Consider the following 19,075-nt stretch of genomic DNA (forward strand, 5'->3'; position numbering starts at 1 on the left):
TTGTAGGTGTTTATGCCAAAGAATAGACAAGAATGTAGGTATGGGAATAGGAAATCCTTACAACAAAGTTCTATCTTGAAGTCCTTGGCTACATGTGGGAAAGAGGATGGTATCAGCACATTAGTTAAAAAAAATTTAGATGGTTTCGGGGTGGGGTTCATGGGACAGGGTGAAGGCATTTTTCAGAAGGATACAACATCGAGTAACGCCAACATCATGTAATGCCTTCGTAAGGTAGCAGATAGGCATTTTACCACAGCAGTGAAAGTGTTATGCTCCTCTGGTGTTGCGACATACAATGGTGATACTATTAAAGCTTCGGAGGATAAACACCCTTTCAGGTCACCGCATCCATGTCGAGCCCCATATTTTTTTGAACCTCCCCTTGTAGCAGAGATTGAGTGTGTTTAGTTGCATTAAATCTTTCCCTAACGGAATTTCATGTAGGAGAGATGGCTTGAGGGCTCAACATATTCTAGATTCTCTTTGTGGAGAAGGGTTGGCTATAGCCATAGATCTCCTATTTGCTATCACCGCAATGGGTAATTTATGGTTAGTGGGGGAAATGTCCGTCTATTTTGGTAGAGTTTGATGCATCTGCTCCTCTCACGCCTCTCATTAGACCAAACAACGCGATCCGACCAATTGTAGTAGGTATTATATGGAGACGTTTGGTTTCCAAGGTTGCCATGAAAGTTGTGGGTAAAGAGATGGCCAAGTACCTAAATATTTTTAGTTTGGGGTTGGTGTATCCAGGGGTGCTGAGGTTGTGTTACACAACGCCAATAGGGTGTTGAGTGAACACCAGGATGATGAGTCTCTTGCTATGCTTACAATGGATTTCTCGAATGCCTTTAACCTGGTGAATAGACCACCCTTACTTCACGATGTTAGGAGGATGTACCCATCTATTTATTTGTAGGTGCATTTCTTATATGGGCAAGCAACGAGACTTTACACTGGAGACAAGCATATATAGTCTGCCATTGGGGTGCTGCAAGGCGACCCTTTAGGACCTTTACTTTTTTGCCTTTGTTTTGCCCCCACTAATGCATAAGATTAGAGACAATTGCAAGCTCCTTCTCCACACTTGGTATCTAGATGATGGGACTATCATTGGAGTTTCAGAGGATGTGACTAGAGTGTTGAACATTATTCAGGTGAATGGTCCAGGCTTGTGTCTTGAGCTAAATAATGAAAACGGAGATTTTTTGGCCATCATGTGATGCTAGGAAACTTCATGCCAATTTATTACCAATTGATATAAGGAGACCGTCTTTAAGGGTGAAACTCATTGGGGGTGGGGGTGGGGGAGGGGGTAGGGATGTCAAAAACCCCTGTGGGACCCCGATCCCGTACGGGACTAAATTTAAAAAAAAAACGGGAGTGGGAGCGGGAGCGGGGGCAGAATTAAACCCCGCTTATTTTTGGGACCAGGGTCGGGAGTTGGTATTTCCGTCCCGTACTCCCGAGGGGGCCCCGGTTGTACATTAATGTAAAAAAATATATTTAATATAAAATACATATACAAAATAGATTTTATAATTTTAGGTGTAGGTTAGGTTTCACTTTCCCGTTTCCAATTAATAGATATTGAAGAGGTAGTGAATTGATCATATGTTTTTGGATATGTATGTATTTTATATTTGTAATATTGGCTTTGTCATATTTTATATTTTTATGATTGTTGGAATTTTCATTTTGTAATGTTGAATTCGTAATGTTGGATTCTTAATTTTTTAGTTTCTAAAAGATTATGTTTTAAACTTTTAAAGTTATTAAAAATAGGCTTTTTAGCCTAAACCAAAGTAGTTGTCTAGAAAAAAAAAACGAATTTTAAGCCTATAAACCGGGGGAACCGGGGGACCAGGGGCGATGGAGGTAACCGGGGGTGGGAGCGGGGGCTATGTAAACGGGGGAGCCAGGGGCGGGACCGGGAGCGGGGGCAACAATTGATTTCGGGGGCGGGAGTGGGGGCAACTATTTCCGCTCCCGTTTGGTCCCGTTGACATCCCTAGAGAGAGGGGGGGGGGGGGGTAGCAGATACGCGGGATTTATTAGTGGGTTGGCTATGAAGAGAGCTGTCAATGTTGTTGGTTTGATGAGTCTTCTTCCATAACTATGTGACCCGTAGAGTGAGCTCCTTTTGCTTCGGTCATGTATGGGCATTGCGAAACTTTTCTTTTGTTTTGGTTTAAGGACATTCCAACCTATGTACATACAAGAGGTAGCTTTGTTCTTTGACAAAGGAGTGCGTGGGACTATCGAGGATATGGTGGTTTGTGGGGGCGCGTTCTTTGGAGACATCCAATAGCGTCCACTATCTTTACCGATCTGGTTCGGTGGTTTGGGTTTGTACTCGGCATACGAGGTTTCGTCCTACACATTTGTTGCCTCAAGGGCCCAATCTTGGACATTACAAGATCATATCTTACATGGTAGTGGCATATATGGTATGGACTCTAATTACCTTTGTGCTTTGACTCATCTTCGTGTTACGATTCCGGGATTTGACTATATCGATTTCACTAATAAGGATATTGCCCCCACCTATATCCCAAAAAGCATTGGCGTGAGCCCTTTTTAGCAAAATCGTCAAAGATATGGAAATCGACATGGACATGTCTGTTAGATAGAAAATAGTTTTTGAGTGTCTTCGAGCACCTCATGCTCAAATTTTTTTGCTAACTATTCCTATTGATGGCCTCGACAAAGATATGTCTCTTGTGGAATACCGTACTATTCTTTGATACCGCCTCATGATTCATCTAGTCCCGATTGACGAGATATGCCTAGTTTTCCGCAAGGCATGTTTGGACACCTTTGGGGAACATGCAGTTCATTATAGAGGGCTACATGGCTTCAAGAAAGAAGCGGTTGTTAACTTTTTGATTGACACGCTGCATGGAAGATCTGTACTCAGGTTGGCTGAAATTTTGGTCTTTGGATGGGTAGGAGGGAAGCACGCTTGTGTGGATTTTACTGGGTCTCCCCTTTCGTGGGTTTGAGGAGTGGGAGTTTCATAGTGGGACATGATGCTTTGAAAGCCGCCGCATGCAAAGTGACAAAACACGAGAATGCATACATTGAAAATCCACATGTTTTTGTATCTTTCGCATTTGACACCTTTGGTTTTCTCGCATCAGAGGTGGAGCTCCTCAACAGAATCCAACGGATCATGCATAGTAATGTTATATCTTCTAAATCCACGGATTTTGTTTTCAAAAGAAATAGTTTTACAATCCAGAAAGGGCTAGCGGCGCAACTTGTTGCCTGTTTGTCTTCCATATATATGTATTGACTTCTTTTTATTATTATTTTCCTTGACTCTAAATAAAAAAAAAAAAAAAAGAAAAGAAAAGAAACCAACATATTTGTACCAGGATAGGATAACAGGTAATAATCTATCAATGCTACAGGGAGTACGGTTAGAGTTTCCACAAATTTTGGTAAACTATACAATTGTAGATCTATCAGACAACATATTTGAAGGTGAGATTCCGAGCGTGATCGGTAGTCTTACTTCACTGATAGTGCTCAACCTATCCCACAACAGCCTCACTAGTCAAATTCCATATGCTTTAGGGGATCTCTCAGAGATTGAATCCTTAGACCTATCTTGGAAGCAACTCACAGGGGAAATCCCCCGAAGCCTTGCAGACTTGACATTTTTAGGATTCTTAAACGTCTCCCACAAAACCATCTTGTTGGACGTATTCCATCAGGAACACAGTTCAGTATATTTGAGACTTCACTTGGAGGGAATCCGGAATTCTGTGGGCCTTCGTTACCCAAAATGTGTGGCCATCCACAGGAACCACAACTTGAAGTTGATGAAGATGGAGATACAGAGAGCGGATTTACATGGAAAGTCATGATGTTGAGGTATGGTTGTTGTACCCTACCTGGATTAGTGATTGAGTATCTCATGTTGTCCACAGGAAGACCAAAGTGGTTCAACGCAATTGTTGATGCAGGAGAACACATAATCAGAACAAGGAGAAACAGGAGAAGATATGTATATTTAGGAAAATGAACTTAGCTTCTGATTGGTATGTGTTTCACATGTTTTTTTTATTTCTCCATTATGTGCAGAATGGCTTGCTCTGTATTTCTTTACATAATTTTCTGAAACAGGTTTGTGGGTGCACGCGGAATTTTTTGATCCTGGATCTCTGAATCAAGTTGTAGATCGATCCTGCTTGGAATTATGCAGAATTTGTTGTTATGATGTATTTCTTAGTCATGTGCTAATCTTAAATCTTGTTGACATTACTAAGTATTGAAAGTATGTGTATGTCAATTGCAGATAATGAACTCCATTGATACGGCACATAAAAAACACATGTTGGAGGAGTGAAACACAAAATCGACTTCACTAACACTATAGTTTGATCGATGTTTAAAAAAACCATCAGACTTTTAAAAGTTATAAACAACAAAAGGAAGAGAAATAAAGGTTCGTTTATGAATTAGTAGTATACAAAAGGATTTATGTTATTTTGCTAACAGTTGGTTTCAAGGGAGATAAATGACTAGGCCTTTTTGTAAATTTCATTGTTCTTATTTGATATTTCTATTTGTTATGGTTATAGGTTATTTATCCTCATAATCACCAATCATACTGATCTCTTAAGTCTTATGTTTATTTCCTGCTTGTAGATACATTGCTGGTGCATTTTTACAATGTCAATTAACAATTGGATTTTGTAACCCTTTACAGGAGGAACCTTGAATTTCAATAAACAATTCTCTGTAAATACTTACATTGAAAGAAGCTTCATTGATACTTTCATAGTGTTGTTAACATTATTGAAATGAAATTTGAAAATTTTGCACAAATACCTAATTGAGGGCCTACTCACCAAATTTCAAAGTCTTCCATTCACATGTACCATTGGATCACACAATATACATAAGAGCTAGTTAAATTACTTGGAAAAAGACCATAAGTTTTTTTTAAAAAAAAATTTCATTCCAGAATGTTGCTTTAGAGTAGTTGACAATTAGAATCTTCTTGTTTTTATTTTATTTTATTGCTGGACTATAATCTATCCTACGAATTATCATTTTCGACAAAATAGATTAAATCTTTGTGACAATGATAAAGAGTTCCCTTCTTTTTCACTCCTTCGTGAGTGTTATGCCTTACCCTTCTTGATATGATGATAATGGCTATAAGAACTTTGTTGATAAAGAGTTTCAATTCATTTGCATATTTGGCAATGAGTTGAATGGGGGGATTAATTCCCATTGAATGGTTCAAGTATTCAACAAAATTAACGGTGGGACCCTCTATTTATTTAATGTAAAATTATATGAAAACATAAATTTGATTAGCCACATTTTGTTATTTAATCGTTGTTTATTTTTATTTGATTAAACCATGGATTTAATTAATTATAATTTAATTTAATTTAACCAAGAATATTTTACCCTAATAAATGAAAATGACTTTGCCACATGTCATTCTCTCATAAAATTAGCCACATGTCATTTTGTCATCATTTGAGATATATTTATTTTCCACTTGTCATTACTTTAATTTTCATTTTCAATATATCATTAATTTAGTTTCCATAAATTAAATCTACCATAATAACTATTAATTTCAAATTTTAAATTTCAAATCCAATTTCAAATAAATTTACAGTTTAAACCTTTATGTTTAACATTTTGTTATAATTAACCCATTTAGTACACACCAAACACATAATTTTAATTTATTTATTTTTTGAATGTTTTTTTTTTCTGATAATTTTCACTTATTTCAATTTCAAATTCAAATAAATTTTTTATTTAATCGTTCGTACTTAATATTTTGTTTTAATCAACCCGTATAATATACGGGTCTCACAACTAGTTGTATAATAGTTGATATAACATGCTTTAGAGATGACCTTATAGTTAAACCACAAATTTAACTATCCATGTGTTTTATTTTGCACGTTTATTGTATATTATACACATGTAAGATTTTTAACGTTATTGAAGGATATACATATACAATATTACTTATTAATAAAATTATAGATTTGTTAAAGAAAATAAATGAATAAAAATAGGATGTTGTAGCAATCCAATAAACTACACAATTTAATAGAATATGGCGATCACTTGGAACTCTTAAAAGTTCAATGTATTGGATGGAAATTACCTACGAAATTTAAATACTCATAGATACTCAACAAATTACATAAGTCCAAAAGTCAATATGTGAGTGAGTTTTGGGTTGTGATATAATATTAGTGGACCACAAAGACTTAAAACCTAATCGACATAGTTTGCTAAAAGTTCCATAAAAAAAATCTATTTTAATGTTTTGTCAACTACACGGAAATTTAACACAATAAGACAGGAAAATATAAATAAACAAGGCCCACAAATCACAATACCAGTACAACCCAAGTCTTCCTTCAAAAGTGTGAACGGAATTCTAAGAATAATCTCATATATCGCCATGATCATATATATAAACTTGTATCAAGTATGAATGTTTATAGCAATTTAAGAGAATGATTGGTTCAAAGTTGCTTCTCTACTTTTCCCTTCTCTTGTTTTTCATCTCTTTTGCTGCTTCCTCTTCTTCTTTTATCAATAACACTCACAAATGCTCTACTCAACAGGCCTCTGCTTTGCTTCAATTTAAAGAAAACCTTTCCTCCATCAATGACTCATCTCATGCTTGGGAATGTCACAATCAGCTTAGTCCTATCATGAACTGGATTAAGAATACAGATTGTTGCAAGTGGAATGGTGTCACCTGTAACTACATTACTGGTGATGTTATCGGAATGGACCTGAGTTGTGGCATGCTAAGAGGTAATATCCATCCTGACACCACCCTCTTTCACCTACCTCATCTCCAAACACTCAACCTTGCTTACAATGATTTTACTGATTCCAAACTTCCACATGAAATTAGCAGATTTTCTAACAGTCTCACACATCTCAACATCTCTCAATGTGGGTTTATTGGTGAAATTTCTTCTGAAATCTTATTACTTCCTAAACTGGTTTCTCTTGATCTTTCTCAAAATTGGAACACTGGCTTACGAATTCGACCTTCTGTTTTAAACAATCTCCTCCGAAATTCAACTCATTTGAGAGAGCTCTTGATCACCAATGTTCATACAGGTTGGGTATTACCCGTTTATCTTAACATCTCCTCTTCTCTAAAATCCCTAAATCTACGTAACACTGGTTTGCGAGGAAACTTACCTTGTGATATCTTCAGTATTCAATATTTGGAAATACTCGACTTGTCACAGAATGATTACCTCATTGGTCCATTGCCCAAAGTTAACACGAGCATTAACATGCCTCTCAAGTGGTTAGATCTCTCAAACACAAACTTATCTGGAGAGATACCCAACTCAATTGTCCATCTCAAGTCTTTGAACTACTTGGATCTTTCATACAACAACTTCATAGGAGAAATACCCTACTCAATTGGTCGTTTGAAGTCTTTGAAACACTTGGATCTCTCCTACAACAACTTTTCGGGAGAAATACCCGAATCAATTGGCTATCTCAAGTCCTTGAGATACTTACAACTCTACCATTGTCGTTTGGTGGGATCACTTCCCAATTCCCTAGTAAACCTTAGGCAACTTGTTACTCTTTATTTAGCATCTAACATGCTTAATGGAACGTTGCCCTCTTTCCTGTTTACTCTTCCCTTTCTAGAAAACATTCTTCTTGGTGATAACATGTTTAGTGGAGGCTTGCCATCAGAGTTCTTCAAGTGTCGATCATTAAAAAGATTATCCCTTTGGAGTAATCAATTTGATGGTGAGATGAATAAAGGCTCCACTCTACCATCTTTTATCGAGCTCATGAACCTCAATCACCTTGACCTTTCATGGAATAATTTCAAAGGTTTATGGGAATTGGAAACAATGTTATCAAGCCTACCAAACCTCCAAGCACTCTATCTCTCTAATAGTGGATTATCTGTTGTCACCGATAATTCTACCATCTATATCAACCCTAATTTCCATACATTAAATTTAGCATGTAGCAAGCTAAATGTGTTTCCAAAGTCCTTACAAGCCATGAAAAATCTTCGAGGTTTAGATCTATCTGGAAACAACATAGGGGGCGACATTCCTGATTGGGCAGGAGAGATAGGAGGAAATGGGTTGATTTATTTGGATCTCTCAAATAATTCCATAACAGGCTTGCCACAGTTCCATTCGGATAGACTAATGCAATTGTATTTGCAGTCTAACAAGATTCAAGGACCATTCCCTCCATCAATTTGCAACATGAGCACTCTAGAATATCTTGATATCTCGGATAATAGATTTGATGGAGTGATTCCACAATGCATTGAAAATATCGTCTTCTCTCTTCGGATGATAGATTTGGGGAACAATCTTTTTCATGGAACCATTCCAAATGTGTGTGTGGAGTATGGAGAATTAGAGGGAATTGTTTTGAAGGGCAATCAATTTGAAGGAGAGGTGCCCACTTCTTTGTCAAAATGTCGACATTTAAAAGTACTTGATATTGGAAACAATCACTTAAATGGCACATTCCCTGAATGGTTAGGATATCTTCCATGGTTGCAGGTTCTTGTTCTCAAATCAAATAATTTTCATGGACATATTAGAACCTCTTCTACGATCAATATGTCATTTCCACTTCTACAAGTTCTTGACTTATCTCATAACGGGTTTGTAGGTCATCTCCCTCAGAAATATTTCCAATACTTCAATGCCATGAAGGACGTGGTAAGGAAGGACCCAAAACCAGAATATTTGAACACTGGTGGCATGTATTACTCAATCATTGTTGTGGTGAAAGGTCAACAACTCCCATTTCCAAAAATTCTGGTTGACTACACGATTGTAAACCTATCCGGAAACAAATTTGAAGGACAGATTCCAAACATCATTGGTACTCTTAACTCGTTGATAGCTCTCAACTTGTCCCACAACAACCTTAATGGTCGGATCCCACATGCTCTAGGATATCTCTCAAAGATTGAATCATTGGACCTATCATGGAACCAATTTATAGGAGAGATCCCTCGAAGTCTTGCTGACATAACTACTCTTGCAGTCTTAAATGTCTCACAAAACCATCTTGTGGGACGTATTCCACAAGGAACACAATTCAACACATTTGAAGGGAACTCTTTTGGAGGGAATTTAGGGCTTTGTGGGTTTCCACTGCCCAAGCAATGTGAACATCCAAGTTCTCCACAGTTTGAAGTTGATGAAGATGAAGATGAAGATGAAGATGAGAGTGGGTTTACATGGAAAGTGGTGATGTTGGGATACGGATGTGGCACCCTACCTGGATTGTTGATAGGATATGTAACGTTGTCAACCAGAAGACCAAAGTGGTTCAATGCAATTGTCGATTCAGGAGAGCATATAATGATCCAAACCTTCAAAAACAAGAGAAGGTACACATATATTGGGAAATGAAATTGGTTTTAGAACCATACATGTTTCACATGTTTTCCTATTTCACCAAATCATGCAAAACACCTTACTTTGTTCTTTTTTCTTGTTCATTATCGTCTGATGCAAGTGGAAAATTTTTACAGCAGGACACGAACTTTTGGATTGTACACTTGTAGATTCAGTCTGATCATGCAGATTCTTAGTTATGTTGCGTTTTCAGTCCCTCTAAAATTTGGATTATTCTTATATATATGTTGAATTATTACTTAAATTACTTGGTAGGCCGGTGACCTCATGTTAGTACTAAGGAATCTTGATCGCAGTTGAGTATATATTTTTGTTACTTTGATTGGTTAATGCCGTTGAATCTTAATATACTTCATTTATTACTTATCTGCTTACTCTTCTGTTTTTAGTTTCTCTTTTTTTACCTTTTTATGGAGTTAATGTAACACTCAAAATTTTCAAATAAAATTTTCATTTTTAAAAGTTCACACAAAACATAGTTTAACAATTCTCATGCCAAATTTATTATTTTTCCCAATCACAAAACATCAGAGTTTGTTGTCAAATATCCCTGAATCCACAAAAACACAAATCAACAAGCCGGTGTGTACAATCATGTCGACGCCTTCCTGCGATCCTGAGATGTACCTGAAACACATTTTACACAAACACTGTAAGAACAAAACTTAGTGAGTTCCCCAACATACCTCTCATGGCTATATCTCGATAAGGACCCTCTGGTCCTTTGTCTTAGTGAAGACCCTCCGGTCTCATGACTCTGTATGGACCCTCCGGTCCTGTGTCTCAGTGAAGACCCTTCGGTCTCACTATGGACCCTCTGGTCATAGCTCAATAAATGTACAGAGTAATATACATCAATAATCACAAAGACAGAATGCATAATATCATATATCTCAGTATAAGCAAATAAGACCCTCTGGTCAATACACAAATAAAACCCTCCGGTCGCATAGTAATTACCACCCAGGTAAGTATAGTGAGAAGACTCACCTTGTAAGGTAAAGCAAGTATATCCTACACCCGTACTGTTGGTCTAGACTCCGCCTAACATATATCACATATACCTCTAATTAATAATTGATATTAACAACCCCCAAAAGATGTTAGGCTAAGTTTCTCTACTAAACCTCAGAAGGGTAAAAGACCATTTTACCCCTCCATGGCCTCCAAAGTCCACAACTTGACGAAAACCCTAAAAGTTAACGAAAGTCAACACCCAGCACGTACATTGGGCATACGTCCCTCTACGTTGGGAGTATAGTTAACCATGCATGCATCGGGGTGGCTCAGCGCTACGTTGCGCGTAGCTGGGAGTACGCACGACGTACCCCCCAGATTTCCTCTTTTCACTCTTTTAGTCTTAATCCGTTAAGACCATTGCTACTACTACAGATCTGGGCTGAATAAGGTCCATTACTCCATAAAGTTGGTGACTTTAAGCCTTAGCATGGCTGGACAAGTCTAAAACTCATAAACTCTAATCCTTTACTCACAACGGTCCTCATATCTCATGCATGGAGAGATCTTAACGACCAAGATCTCATTTTTATGAGTCCAAATGACTAGAACACCTAAATGGACATATATTATGCTCTGGAGTTCATCCAACGTATAAAGCTTCAAGCTTGGGACATAAAAACCCTAAAAATGGACCAAAACATGAACTAATCAAAACAATAAGAAAGCTTTGAGCTTGATACCTCTGAATGATGCACCAACTACAGGGAAACTCAGTTCCAAAATCTTAGACACCAACTCTTCTTCCTTCAAAGCTCCTTCTTCACAAAAGAATCCCACAAGATCACTCAATAAGTCTCAAATGCTCACACAATCTATGGAAACGAGATTTTTGGTTTGAGGGGAGTTGAAGGCTGGAAATGGTGGCTGGAAATGAGGCAATCATGTTCCTTAAATAGGGACACACAACACAATTAGGGTTTACACTCTGAGCCTAGTACGCCGAATGTACCCTCTGGTATGCCCAACGTACTAGATGACCTTCGCGTCCATAATACCACATGAGTACGCTGAGCGTACACATGCGTACGCCTTGCGTACTCATTTTCCACCTTTTTTCTCAATTAAGGGCTAGTTTTGACAATTCAATAGAAGTAAGGGTCATCGATACATACCTTATCTCGGGATGTTACAGTTACAACTTTAGCAAAATCGAAAAAAGGTCAAATGCAATAACAAAATCCTTTTGTATCGGGTTCTTTTTTATTACTCTCTTTTTAGTGGGTTTACATGGAAAGTGGTGATGTTGGGATATGGAGTTGGCACCCTAGCTAGATTGTTGACACTTGATAATATATATCAACCACAAGACCAAAGTAATTTGTCAATATGTGATGTTTTTTTTTTCATCAAATTGATAAAATAACTTAAGGAACAAGTCATCATTTATCATTAGGGGTTTACACTTTGTAAGTGGTCAGCCCAAGAACTCAGCTTGAGTTGACTTGGGTCGGCCCAACTGTTTTGGGTTAAATGACCCAGTTAATAGCCTAAATGTTTGTAGGCCCTTGTACGTTTTTTATATGCTATTTTCAGCTGTAAAGAGAGATAAAACGTAAGTCTTGTAACAGGGAATAAAAGTGAGGTAAATTACTTCTTAACCTAATACAAAGTTTTCTCTCTTTTGGTGGATGTAAGCAAGTTATTGTTGAACCGCGTTAAATATGTTGTTCTTCATTCTCTATTTACTTTCTTTATCTCAGTTATTTTCATTGCTTATTTTTGGTTCTAGGGGAAAAATGGGAATACAAACAGAAAGGTTAGTTGTTGTCAAAGTTCTATATTATGCATTTTGTTTCTGTTTTTCTGCATTGTTTCGTTGCATCGTTTCGCTGAAGCAACAATTGGTATCAGAGCTTAATATCAAATCCAGGTGGTAGAGCTCAGATTTGAGATATTTAGGTGGTATTTTGTGTTTTGCACACAAGGTGTTCAATAAAAGTCATGAGAAAGGCATATTCTGAAACAAGCAGGTAAATGGCATCTACGAGTGGAACGGTTAAAGTTGGGAAGTATGAATTAGAGAAGTTCAATGGGAAGAATGATTTTTCTTATTGGAGGATGCAAATGAAAAATATATTAATCTCAAAGAAGTTACATAAGGCTTTGGCGGGTAAGACAAAGAAGCACAAAGATATGTCTGATGAGGTTTGGGAGGAGTTAGATCTTGAAGCACGAGCATCTATCATTTTATGCCTTGAAAGGGATGTTTCCTTCTTGGTTGGTAATGAGGAATCGACAGTTGTGGTGTGGGAAAAGTTAGAGGCAAATTTCATGACGAAAACTCTAACAAATAGGATCTATTTGAAGTCCAAATTGTTTACTTGCAAAATGGATGAAGGTTCTTCAATCCGGGAACACATCAATAAATTTGATAGGTGTATATCAGATTTAAAAGACATTGATGTGAAGGTAGAAGATGAGGATCAAGCACTTTTACTACTTCTTTCGTTGCCAAAGTCTTATGAGATTCTTGTATAAACATTGATGCTTGTGGGTGACTGTCTTACGATAGATAAGACTAGAAAGTCAATTCTAGCGGATGATATTCGAAAGATTGCAACCGGTGACATGGTTGTTGCAAGCTAACTTTATTCTCGGAGTCCTTACGAGGCATGAAAAAACTTACTTATTTAGATCTACCAAATAATGACATACATGGTCGTATTCCTGATAGGGCAGGGAAGATAAGAGCAAATACGTTGAACTACTTGGATCTCTCACATAACCCGATAACAGGCTTGCCACAATTTCAATGGGATGAAATATTATATTTGTATCTGCAGTCTAACCAGATTCAAGGATCATTCCCTCCTGCAATTTTCAACATGAGAAATCTATATGATTTTGATATTTCCAATAATGGATTTAGTGGAGTGATTCCAAAATGCTTAAGAAGAAATATCATCTCTTCTCTTTGGATTGTATATATGGGGCACACTAGTTTTAATGGCATCATTCCAGAAGTGTACGAGAAGTATGAAAAATTACGTGGTCTTATATTGAATGGAAATCAATTTCAAGGAGAGGTCCCAAGTTCCTTGTTTAATTGTCAATCCTTGACGGTATTAGATCTCGCAAACAACCAATTAAATGGCACATTCCCTCATTGGTTAGGCGATCTTCCAGAGCTGCAAATTTTTGTTCTTAAATCAAACAAGTTTCATGGTCCCATTGAAACCCCTTCTACAAATAAAATCGCATTTCCAGGTATGCGAGTCCTCGACTTATCTCATAATGAGTTTGAAGGCCTTGTCCCACAAAAATATTTGCAAAATTTCAATGTCATGAAGAACATGGTAATGAATAGCACAATACCAATATATTTGGACATTGGTGGGAAGAATTTTTCGGTCACTACTGTGGTGAAAGGCATGGAAAATAATTTTTTGTTGGTTATAACCTTTCTCCTGACCTGCTCCATGTCCTCGGTTTTTAAAATTAAGGGAAGGGAATGAAAATGAAAGGCAAAAGAATTAATTATCTCTGTTCTACAGTTGGAAGGAAAGGAAAATAATTTTGTGTTTTCCCTCCCAATCAACCCAAAATTAGACGGATGATTCTAAGGGGAGAAGAAACCTCAAGAACACGTTTTCCCCTTCTCCTGTCTCTCCTCTTCTTTTTCTTTTTCAAAACTAAGAAAAGAAGTGTTATTTCTGTTGAGGTCTATCCAACCACATAAATTCTGGATCTCACAGACAACGAAGAGAGGGAAACGAATTGTTGCAAAATGGACGAAATTCCTCACCTTTTTGGATCTCAACTTGTCAACACGAACTGAGCCCTAAACCCATGATCATGTCTATGATCTTTTTCACAAATCAGTCAAGAAACAACAAAAAGAAATTTGCTCCAATTTGATCTCCCCAAGTTTCCACATTCTTTTGCCCTTTTGAGTCAGATACTCCGATCTCTCGCTTCCATTTTTTAAAATAAAGAAGAGAATATATCGTATACCCATTATAATTTGAATTTTCATCACCCTTTTCTCTAAATACCGAAAAAAGCAACTTTTTTTTTATCAGTATCCAACCAAATTCATATACATACTAATTACTTGAACAGTTCTTCGTTGTTATTGGTTGGAATTTTTTTTTCTTTTTAATTTTTTAATTTATATACATTGGCCAACTTATGAACGGTAATCTATAACTTTTCCACCGACTTCGCAAACGAATACCACGTGTATTTACCCTAAAATCGATTGGATGGAACTTGTCCTGCTTTATCTTCCGATGGTTGTCCACCCACCCCCATCACTTCTGGAAACAAATTTATCTCTAAAGGCATCGATCAATCAGGCAACGACCCTCACTGTACACCGTCTTCCTCCAACATTCAGGTCTCTTCTTTTTCACACCTATGTCGGTTTTGCTTTTCTAAACTTCTTCTGATTCCACCCTTCATCGTCGGTGTCTTAGAATGTGGGTGTATAAAGGAGCAACTACATGAAAGAGAAAAGACTATAATGGAATTGCTATCGATCGAACCCTAAATGGCCTACCTCTAGATGATTGAAGTTTGCTCAAGATCAGATACTACTAAGAGAATCCTCAAGTCGTCCCCTCTAATGGTTTTCATCTTCTCTTTTGCCCAAAGATTTGGATTCTTGCTTCCAATTCCATGTCGCATCTAGGTCAAGAGAACCACATGTTTGGTTTGCACTTTTGCCTCTATCATCATATAGCTACTCAAAATTTCTTCTCCAATGAACGGTGCATATGAGGGGTCTTTACACTGTTCCTCAAAAAATCCCAAATTTGAGCGGAGAAGCAGACGACTGTCATGGATGATTCCAAGATAAAGAACTCAAACTCTTCGTCGACAGCTGCCAATCCGACCCTTCAATCCTCCATACACCATCTCTAGGTTTCTTTAAAACCTTTCTCCAGAGGTATAATCACCACTACTAGAAAAAAGGCCTTTTACGACGCGCAAAATACGACGCTCATTGATCTATGTTACGCAAAGGAGAGTGACATTAGAAAAATGTCATCTCTTCAAAAAAATTTAGGATAGAAGACACGCATTATTGCGCGCCCTTAAATTAGTGTCTAAAAAAAACACGGAGGGCACCTATAATAAACTGCGCGTCGTCTAAGGATGTCGCTTTATATTTTTTAATGGAACGCGCGTTCCATCCTTTAATAGTGGGGGAAAGGAGGAAATGAAATTCTGAAAAAATTAAAAACCCCGCCAAGCTCTCCTCTGCCTTCTTTCAATCGTTCTTCTCTCTCTCTCTCTCAATCAAATACCAAAAATCGACTATTGTTGGAACTAGGGTTCTGGTTCTTAGTGAAATCGAAGGTTTTTTGGTCACCAGGCCATGAAATTGATCAAAGGGGTACAGTTTTTGGAACCATGACTATTGTTGGAACTAGGGTTTCAGTTCAAAAACCCTTCATCTACTTCCCTCGATCTTCAGTTCCTCAAGTACTTTCTTAGCCTCTCAATTAATAGAAGAGCTGTATTACAACTACAAATTTAGAGTGATTTCCATATCAAGTAGAACAATAGCTCCATTAAAGTTAAGGTCTCGAAACTCCATGGTCAATCACCATCGTTGGTTACTAACACCACCATTTGTATAAAAACCCTAGAACCACCAGGCCACCCTTTTCCTCCATCCATGTCCCTCCTTTCTGTCTATCTCTAACAGACCACTGCAACATCACATTCACTTCTCCTGGCATGCGACTGCGACTCCCAAAAGATTTAGTGTTATGCTCGATGCTTCTCAACAAAATCGATCGAGGTGTCGGCGCTCCTATCTCATAGAGATTTAGGGATTTCTTGGTTCAAGGTATCGAATCTCAGACATCAACGACTTTTTTTGATGACCCGGTCAGATAAAGACGTTTGATGAACTAAATTTGTGTATCTGACTCGGAAAGCTTAATCTAATCGGGTAAGATGGAAAAAATCGACTGACTGAGAAAGGAGGAAGAAAGGGAGAAGGGTTTCCAATTATACCCTTGCCCTACCAAAGGAAGAAATCAGCGACTCCATCGTTTTTTCTCCTACTTCAACGCCAATTTTCTTCTCCCGCAACAACCAATCGTCGACGATCCTCTTCTCATCTGTTCCAATTTTTTGAAGTCTCCTTCCCCTTCTCATCAGGTACGCTTCTTCCTTTTTCCTCTTCTCATCAGGTCCGATTTTTTGATAATATATAGGTTTTGATTTATGATTTTTCTATTGAACATGTATGGTTCTTCATTGAATTCTGAAAATTTCTCAAAGAATTTAGGCCCTGTGTTCAATTTCATCATATTTCTTTTGTTTTAGACTTGTGCTCAATTTCAAGGAGGGAGAGAAACCTGCGATATTTGTTGCTCTTATTTTCTTGATTTGCACTTAGGAACCATTGGTGTTACCAGATAGCAGGTTACCATGTTCTGCTGTTAAACTTTTCACCATTCCTTTAAAATTACACATACTAGTTAAACTTTTCACCATTCCTTCCACGTTTTGAATTTATTCAACTTTACTTTTTCCCTAATCTGTTTAAAAGACTAAAATGCCCCTTATTGATATTACAACCCCTTCATACATTGGCGAACCTGAACCTGAATCATTTGAAAATGTTTTTTACCATTTTACCATTACTTGACATACTCACACACAACGACCAAAAATAGAGGTTATTTTAATATTGTTAAACTATATGAGGTACTATTTTTGAGGTATTAGCATTTTAAATAACAATAATAATAATAATTGTTGTTGTTTCTATTTTTCATCATTTCCTTCTCCACAGTAATCTCAATGCAAGCTCGGATCATCAAAAGGGAATAGGAGGGCTTAGTGATGTTATGACTACTCTTTCTCCTGCTGTTCAGGATTTAAACAATAATGCATTTCCGTTTATGTAATTTTGTTAAACCAAATAAAAGGTTTTATCCTAATGAATTAAAGAATACTAAGAATAAATGACAGTATCCGTAAGGTCGGGGTGTCACATATAAAATATCAGGATATGAAAGTCACATAACTTATTCTCTCTGCAATAAATGAAAAAGCACCAGTCAAATATATATATATATATATATATATATATATATATATATAAGAATCAGTATAGAATATTAATGCGGGAGTGTTTGTAGCTTTTTGGGTGTGCATATCTTGGACCATTTGGGCATTTCTACCACTTATTGTTGGATAAGTTGTTCAAGGGCAAAAAAGACACGACAACAGTTGCCAAAAAGGTATCCTAAGAACCTTTGATAATAAGGATAACAATGGAAATTTACAATCTTACAACTGAATTATATGACACCTAATTCGCGATTTGATCTATATATTTGTAGGTGTTGCTTGAACAAGTGACATCTTCTCCATGGAACAACTTGATTTTTATGCTTTACTATGGGCTTGTTATCGAGGGTAAGGTCTTTTTGGTTCCTTGTTTGAATAAATATGTTGACTATAATTATTTTAGTAGATAAACGATTATGAATTGGTTTAATGCTAATGGGGGTGTTTGGATGTATGATTTGAAAGTTATTATTTTGTTTTGAAAAATAACAAAATCATGAGTAATGATAGAAATAAGTTTTTCTATATAATCTGTAAATAAGTTTTCTTGCATTTAACCTTTTTAAAGTTGATATCATTTTTCAACTTTAAAGTCATATAATAATTTATGGTCATGTATATATATGCAGGAAGATCATGGATCCAAGTGAAATCTAAAATCAAGAAGGAATACCCCACAGTACAATACGCAACATGGACGGTAAATCCATAATTTCAGTTTTTACTCATATTTTTATAAATTTCTGTTGTACAAATCTTTTAAAGAAATAGCAATTTGTTTTTAAACTATATGAGGTACTATTTTTGAGGTATTATCATTCTTCCAAAGTATAATTGCTTGAATCTTAGCAATGTAAGTAAGCCTCCTCTTCCTGGATAGCTGCCACATCAAGTTGCTTGGAGATGTGGGGTTCCAGGTACAGTTTATGCCAATGGGTTCGTTTTTCATATTTGCAGTGCTTCCAGATACTTGCAAACTTATAGAAGAGTGGATATCTACACGTAAATTCAGCAAATATCCAATCAAGGTAGAATGTTTTTTTTTTCTTTTAACTTATTTCTAATTATATAAGGATGTGTCTTTTTCACTTTGAGTTGTATATTAACTTGGATAGTTAAAAGTTTATTTTTTTGTGGACATCTTCAGGATAAAGACAAACTGATTAGCATCACTTGTTTTTCTCTTAAATTAACAACATGAAATTTGGTCAACTTCTCATATTTTTCTTATTCATGTTAACAGGGCTCAGAAGTAGCCAACATATCCACAATAACTTTCCCCCAAACGTTTGGGATTTCTTTTTCTTAATATGAAAATTGATGTTATATATTTATTTATTTATTTATTTGTTGGATAAATATTGTTCAGGATGAATATGCTCAGTGGATAGTGTCAAGCCAAATAAGCCTTCTTGAAGTCATAGAGGCTTTCCCTTCAGCTAAACCTCCATTTGGTGTTTTCTTTGCATCTGTTGCCCCTCGCTTACAACCCAAATACTACTCAATTTCTTCCTCCCCTAAGTAAGTTTATTTCCATAATCTTGATTTTATTTATTAAAATAATAATTCAA

The 19,075-nt window shown here is 36.7% G+C and overlaps 1 protein-coding gene and 2 long non-coding RNA genes across 3 annotated transcripts; all 3 read left to right on the forward strand.

The window, feature by feature from the left end:
• Window positions 1-3,391: 3,391 nt before the first annotated feature.
• LOC145088602 (uncharacterized) lies at window positions 3,392-4,884 on the forward strand. The gene is made up of 3 exons (XR_013701184.1): window positions 3,392-4,052; window positions 4,138-4,459; window positions 4,596-4,884. It is a non-coding gene; the product is annotated as an uncharacterized LOC145088602 (long non-coding RNA).
• A 1,561-nt stretch (window positions 4,885-6,445) lies between these two features.
• LOC145088603 (receptor-like protein 7) lies at window positions 6,446-9,847 on the forward strand. Its single transcript, XM_079026973.1, has one exon. It carries the CDS (start codon window positions 6,516-6,518, stop codon window positions 9,438-9,440), a length of 2,925 nt encoding a protein of 974 aa, XP_078883099.1. The 5' UTR covers window positions 6,446-6,515; the 3' UTR covers window positions 9,441-9,847.
• A 7,707-nt stretch (window positions 9,848-17,554) lies between these two features.
• On the forward strand, window positions 17,555-18,282 carry LOC145090811 (uncharacterized). Its single transcript, XR_013701766.1, has 3 exons — window positions 17,555-17,674; window positions 17,777-17,852; window positions 18,134-18,282. It is a non-coding gene; the product is annotated as an uncharacterized LOC145090811 (long non-coding RNA).
• The last annotated feature ends 793 nt before the right edge of the window (window positions 18,283-19,075 follow it).

The sequence above is a fragment of the Lactuca serriola genome, chromosome 2 (assembly GCF_051521515.1).
Source record: "Lactuca serriola cultivar US96UC23 chromosome 2, Lser_US96UC23_V15, whole genome shotgun sequence".
Classification (NCBI taxonomy): Eukaryota; Viridiplantae; Streptophyta; class Magnoliopsida; order Asterales; family Asteraceae; genus Lactuca; species Lactuca serriola.